The sequence below is a fragment of the Molothrus ater genome, chromosome 21, assembly GCF_012460135.2.
Source record: "Molothrus ater isolate BHLD 08-10-18 breed brown headed cowbird chromosome 21, BPBGC_Mater_1.1, whole genome shotgun sequence".
NCBI lineage: Eukaryota > Metazoa > Chordata > Aves > Passeriformes > Icteridae > Molothrus > Molothrus ater.
This window is the reverse complement of record NC_050498.2, coordinates 10331350-10338421: the sequence shown is the minus strand read 5'-3', so window position 1 is coordinate 10338421 and position 7072 is coordinate 10331350. Positions and strand designations below refer to the sequence as shown.

General features: G+C 45.5%; 1 protein-coding gene across 1 annotated transcript in view; it reads right to left on the bottom strand.

Moving 5' to 3' along the window:
* Positions 1-1267: 1267 nt before the first annotated feature.
* Positions 1268-7072, bottom strand: part of VEZF1 (vascular endothelial zinc finger 1) — a 19087-nt gene continuing 13282 nt past the window's right edge. Inside the window, exon 7 of the mRNA XM_036395277.2 lies at positions 1268-6894. Within this exon, the coding sequence (XP_036251170.1) occupies positions 6467-6894 (428 nt within the window). The 3' untranslated portion in view covers positions 1268-6466. The remainder of the gene's footprint in view (positions 6895-7072) is intronic.

The following is a 7072-nucleotide window of genomic DNA, read 5'->3' as shown; positions in this document are numbered from 1 at the left end:
CCGGGGGGGCGCGGGGAGCGGGGCCGCGCCAAGAGGCTGCGGGGGCGGGGGGCGTGCGGGGCCCGCGGGACCGGGCTGTCCTTCGGGACCGGAGTGTCCCTCGGGACCGGGGCGTCCCCCCGTGGGGAGCGCGCAGCTCGATTCGGCCGGGCCGGGGGCATCGAGGGGCGGCACCGCCCGGGCCCCGCCGCTCCCCGAGGTGAGAGAGCCCTGACGGGGTCCTGGGGATCTCGGGGTCCCTCCAATGTCTCCAGGGTTCTGCAGCACCTCCAGCCATGGGGTCAACACCTCCGGACCTGAGTGGCCTGGGGGTCAGTGTGTGGAGGGAGCAGCATCTCGAGGATGGATGGATGGATGGATGGATGGATGGATGGATGGATGGATGGATGGATGGATGGATGGATGGATCCATCCCAGATTTCTAGGCTGGTTCTCAGCCTCTTCCACACCTTTGGAAAGTCCCAGGCTTCTGGAGCCTGGAGCTCCAGTCTCGTGGTAAGGAAGGGGAGACAGCCCTGCTGCCCCACAGCTGAACATCCCAGCTGGGTTATAAGCCAGCATCACTGGGAGCAGACAGAAAACAGCCGTCCCTGTATCGCACGCTCTGGCTGACAGCTCGGGACGGGAAGCGATCTCCTCTTACAAATTACAGGAGCCCGTTTACACAGGGCAGACACTTCCCGTTCCACAGAGACCAGAGCGAGACTGTGAGCAGCAGCAGCTCAGAGCCTCCACTTCCCTCCGGGCTCTCCAAACCTTCCAGACATGCTGCAGGAAGAACTCCACACTGCTGAGCACCACGGCTTCCCACAGCACCCTGCCACAGCCAGAGACTGCTCAGGTGTACGGCTATGGCTGCTGGAGCCCGAGCACAGGTGTGGGATGGTCCAGAGCTCTCACAGGACAGCTCTTCATGCTGACAGTTGTCCTGCTCCATCGTTTCATCTGTGTCTGGGAGCTGAGCAGTCCTGGGTAAAGATGTGGAAGGCTCTGACAGGGAACACAGAGTAGGAGTGGAAATACTGGAGGCAAACCTTCGGTTTTCAGCGCCCACTGAACATGTGCCTCATCATTCTCTTCCCCAAGTTAGCGCAGATCAGACTCTTCAAGGCACAGCGCCTTGCAGTGAGCTTTGGTGGCTGCAATCTCCTCCTAATCCAGGCTTGTTTCAGGGAAAACAAGCAATTTTATATCCCTTTGATATGGGTCTTAGCTGCTAATGATGCTAGGAAGTAAAAAGAAATGGGCATAGAAATACACAACTATGAAGAGTTAAAATAGTGAATTTAATTCAGCCAATTCCAACAAAATTGGTAATTCCCTGAAAAACAAACCTTGCACAGAAAACACAGAACAGAAATGGTTTCATCTTGACAGCTGGTGAAAACAACTGGGTGAAAAGGTGAATGGAATATTTCTGACTTCTCTGGAAAACACAAGGTTTCACACATCCTGAAAATGCCCTATTTTTTACTAAATGGGTCGGTTTGTGAGGCAGTGATTGTAAATGCTCTGAACTGCAGACGCCGAATGTCTGGTTTTCAGAAAGCACTGATGCTTCCCTAAAGGAAAAGCTGGGACTTCTAAAAGTCACAGAAACATGGAACGCTTTGGGCTGGAAGGGAAACCCAAAGCTCATCTCACTCTAAGCCCCCACCAAGAGCAGGGACACATTCCACTAGATTAGCCCAGAAACCTGAAGAACAACAAGCAAACATGTATTATTTTTCAGAATCATCAGCCCAGCTCCCCCAGCGCCCTGCTCTGGGGGGCTCCAGGGCGGTGCAGAGCGCGATGAAGGACGCGAGGCTGCGGCTGTCGCCGGGCCCGTGGAGGGAGCTGGCTGGACAGCCTGGCTCAGCTCCTCAGCACTGAAACACTCTTTCCAAAGCAATACCAAAAAAGGTTTGTTTCTAGGTCAGGACCTCAGCACTCAATTTTAACCAGGGGCTGACAGTCCAATCTGAACACAGCTGTAAAATGGATTCGGGAGAAGCTTTGGCATTCCTTTTGTAATTAGAAAACAGCCACTGAGGCGTGTGCCTTTAAAGGTGAAAGCTATTTTTGACATAAAAATTAGCACGTAGTTCCTCTGTCATCCCTCGGCTGCTGCGCTGGGAGCTGTGAGTGAACAATCCACAGATAAGCAAGTATAAACATGCTGAATTATACAAATACGTAGAAGGGGATCAGGTTTCATTTGTTTTATTCTATGACAGTTAGGAGACAAGGAGATTTATTCTTACGCTTTTTCTCCTAAAAAGCACTGGTTAAAAGGTCCACTTAAGCACTGAAACCCCAATGGCATTAAAAACCTTGAAGAGCTTTTAATAGCAACCTTTTGAAATTACTGTTAAATCTATTTTTGAGATGGATAAACTGAGCTACCAATGAAGCAGGGCAGGAGTTTTTGGAAGGGCCCAGCAGTTAGAAACTGTCATTCATTTCTCAACAAGTCAGCTCCTGTACAGGACCCTGAGATAAAAACTATCACAGTGCTCGATGCTTTAACAACCTGAACGTTCTTTAAATTCCAATTTTCTCTCTTTGGTGGGAATCTAACCCCGACAGCCTTGAAAATGAACCCCAGGCAGTTTTCAGGATAGGGCTCAGAGTGGCTGTTTCTAAAATAAAAGTGAGGGAAGAGTGAGCAGAACTCGGAGGCTTATCAGCACCCGGAATGCCCCGGCTAATCCTCGGCAGCCCCGGCCCCTTTATGTAACCTGGGATTGCTGCAGCTCAGCAGCTTACTGGGGTCTGGGTGGTTTTCTTTAAACCTCTTGTGGACAAATGCAAACACATTAAATACTTCTTTCTTTTGCCTCTCTAAGGAAAAAATTCTTGTAAGAGGGAAAAAAAGTGTTTTATTTGTATCAATGGCTAAGAGAATTAAACTTGTATGCTGAGACTAAAACGTGTTTCTCTCTGATCCATCGTGACTGAACAGAACTTTCCCAATTTACAATACTCGGGTGTAACGCTTGAAAAAAGGTTGAATCCCAAATTTCTCTTCACCCCGAACACGCTCTGGAGGTGTTGGGGTGTTCCAAATAAAGAGCAAGCCAGCCCCTGTACAGCCTGTACCCCATTGCTGGCAGCGTGGCTGGCTGTGCTGCAATACTTACGTCCCTGTGGCCACCTCCCCGCGCTCTCCTTGCCCGGAGGATGCCTTCCCGTGCCCTCCATCTGCCTGCTCTGACTTTCCACAGCACACATCCTTCCAAGGCAAAACTCGGCTCTCAAGCTGCCGGCCGGTCTAAGCCATTCACCTCACGCTGAATGCTTACAGAAACTTCAGAAGGAAAAAAATAAACCCCCTATTGAACTCCCTGCAATCGGAGACCTGAATGGGCTCGATATAAACCCCACTCGAACCAGCGGCAGCAATAGGCTTCCCTGGATGTTGGATTCCATCCAGCTTAAAAGTTTCCATGAAATAAACTAGGCTAAGCGCATCAGCTGCATAGGAACTAACTCGGTGTAACAGGAGCATCTGTTCTTCACGTCCACCATTTTCTCAGAGCCTGAACTCGGCGGCGCTGCGAGGTGCCGGCGGATCCCCGGCCGGGCACGGACACGGCTTAGCAGGGAGCATGCACGTCGTACAAACTACTGCACCAGGTAGCTTTTGTTTGTCAGAAAAACAGCTTAATGTATTTGCAAGGATGGCATTACAGAGCGAAGTCAATGTCCGCACTGAGACAGCAGAGGAGCACACCTCGGACCCATTAATACACGGTACAAAGCAAATGTTTACCCAAGTACAAATGAAACAGGTCGACAATTAGCTAATGCAGCTTTGTGGACATAAACCAGGTACAGTCGAGCAGAACCAACATAAAATAAAAAGGAAACAGCCCTTTTCCTACGCCACGCTAAGAGCACCGTGCTTAGTGGTTTGGGAAGCCTCTGTCACGGTGAAAAATTTCCTTGCCGGTGTTTAATGTGTTTATTCTACTGCTACACTGCTGGGATAAAAATAACAGCTGGCTGTACAAGGGACCCACTGTCAATACTGCAGTAATTGACAACATACAATTAAGTCTCACACCTGTTTATTGTAAGTAATTCATAGATAACCACTTCTAGTATACATTTTCATATTGGCTTTTAATGCTTTTGTTCTCTTTTGTTGTTTTTTTTTAAGCTCAGGGATACCCAAATTTCACCTAAGGGTCATCGCTGTGGTTACCCAGACCCAGAAGGCTGTACCTACTTTGGGAGACTGGTGCAAGGTGGTGTGGTGGCCAGGGATGGCAGAGATGGCTGGGGAACTACAGGTCCCAACATGCAGGACGGTGTGGAGGTGGCAGCGGGGCCGGGGCAGCGGGGCTGGGGACATGCTGGCCGTGCACGCCGGGCTCTACACAGGGCCAAAACAAAGACCTCTACACACCTGGAGTAAGAACAGTGGTAACAAAGTCATAGCTACATATTCTTCTCTACATTTTTGTTTATTGAGACAAACTAATTAAAAGGCACAAACATAGGGCATATGTTTACATGGACATTATAACAAACATATACATTAAAAGTGTAGGAATGTGTTTCCTTTCTGCTAAACAGAAAGTTCCTAAGCTTTTATATATACAAAAGTTGTACAATTTGATGTCCTAAAGTACAAAAGATCATTTATAAAATTATTTTACACTAAGCTCTATTATTTTTTTTTGTTTGTTTTTGTTTTACTATGTAGTCCAAGCCCCTAGAACAGTTCCACGTAAGGATACAGATACCTGTCACCTGAGCCAGCAGCCTGGCAATCACTGCTCGCACGGACACGGCCGGGGAGGAACGGAAGCAGTCCAGTGTGACTGGGCAGTCCTGCTAGCACTCTGTGAAAATGCACACGCTAATCTCCAGAGCTCTCAAATTCATTAAGATAAAAACATCTCAACTGTAATTTCTTTTTTTTTTTTTTCCTCTTTTTTTTTTAATTATTTAATGTAGAGGTTGGGTTTAGGGTGGTTTGTTTTTTTTTTTTAAACAAAGTTTTAAAAATGTGAATATGTGACATGATAGTCTAAAAAGTATATCTGTTTCCCTAGACTTTGCTTTCTACTTTATGTACAGATAAACAGGTTAAGGAAAAAAAAGCACATGTAGCTTAAACATGTGTGACCATTTATGAGCAGTTCTGGGCTGGACAGCTCAGCACCCCAGAACTCCCACAAATTGATAGAAATGTGTTAACACAATAGAAGAATAACGTAAAAATGATGATGTTTGCAAATATTTACAAAGTTGAACAGATTTGCACAACACTTGATTAAGAAATAGGGGAGAAATTAAAAGATGCTCTCTGCTTGTCCTGGAGGGGCATCCTACCTAGTTAGTGGTTAGAATAAAAACTGTATACAATTTAATATAAGACAAAACTTCTAGTGAACAACTAACACGTCTGTCCCCTGCTGAAACATCAGCAGGCTCTGACTGGGAGGCAGAGGGCATAAAAATCACACCCAGGGCCTCCAGAATCTTCCAGCTTAAAGCAATTTTCCTTAAGTTTCCAAGCACTCCTTTTGCTCCTAGATAAGAGTCCCATGGGGGTCTGACTGTTCAGAGACCATGTTTACATTTCGACTCCTCTTCTGTCAGCCATGGCTGTTTCTCACCAAACAATAACAGGTTTTTTTTAAAAAAATGTTGACTACAATGCTCTATTCCCTTAGGGTAATATGTTGGGTAATATTTACATCTCCAAATATCAGGTCACAATCCCTATTATATGTTGAAGTTAGAATGATAAGTTATCATATGCTTTGCATATCAGAGCTGGTATCACCTTTCCCATAGGGAATGCTGCCTGAAATTACCATATTCCCAAAGGTAAAATGCATATTTTCTCCAAAAATGCATTTTTTTTTTAATGACAACATTGTAATGCATTTACTCATTTAAAAAAAAAAACAAAAAAAACATCAACACAGACAAAGGTTCTACACTAGCTCAGAAACAGTGGACTTGCCTGGCAGGTTAAAATGAGCCATCCACCCTGTCACAGATACAGAGGGGTCTTCGCTAGTGTTTAGATTAAAATAATTTTCTAAGTTATAATTTGAGGGGATAAAACATAAAACTGGTTTCTTTTAATTACCTTTTTTTTTTGGTATTTTTTCCTTTTTTTTTTTTTTTTAACTCTGGCAAATAAGTATCTGCTCTAATTCAGCATCAGTCAGCTACAATGTAAAACTTACTTTAAATGAAGTGCTCCAGTGAAACTCAAGCCTGAACCATGCAAGCCAAATCAAGGGGAAGATGCTACTGTGGTCTCTGATGGTGTTGCCCCAGTGTCTTAGTCTGAATTTATTATTAACTAAAACAAAACAAAACAAAAAACCCAACAGAACAAAAACAAAACAAAACAAAACAAAAAAAATAAAAAAAACCCAACCAAACAAAACCCAAAAAAGAACTGCTGGTAAGGATTCCATTTTAATCCTTTTTAATACTGTTTAGAACTTGTTTACCAGGGAGGAGAGGTGGGCAAGGCCTGGGGCAGGAAAGGCATGCTCTCCACTGGTCTCATGGCTATGTTGAGGGGGCCAGCCAGCGTCATGGGGGTGGGCAGGTTCATGGGGGACGTGATGGTGACGGGGTGCGCTATGTTCACTGGAGCGGTCACCGGGGTGGGCAGGTTCACCGGGGTGGTGAGCGTTAATGGAGAGGTCATGGACAGAGGACTGGTTATGGTTACAGGATGCCCTAAGTTCATCGGACTGGATATATTAACTGCACTTGATACATTTACTGGACTTCTCATGCTCATTGCAGCTGCCACTGTGACTGGGTTTGTGATAGTCCCAGAAGCCACAGAGGACGTTATATTGAATGGAGTAGTAAGAGTCACAGGCGTAGTAGCAGCAGTGGAGGTTTGGCACAAGTTAGCAGCTTCTAAAAATGAGACATAAAAAAGACAAAAAGTTTTTAACACATAAAAAAACCGTGGACAAGATTTAAACAAAACAAAACAAAACAAAAAACCCAAAAACCGAACAAGAACAGGTACAAATTCTGGAATAATTTTCTTTAGGTATTATTAGTAAGTTAAAATTGTTAACATTTTATAGCC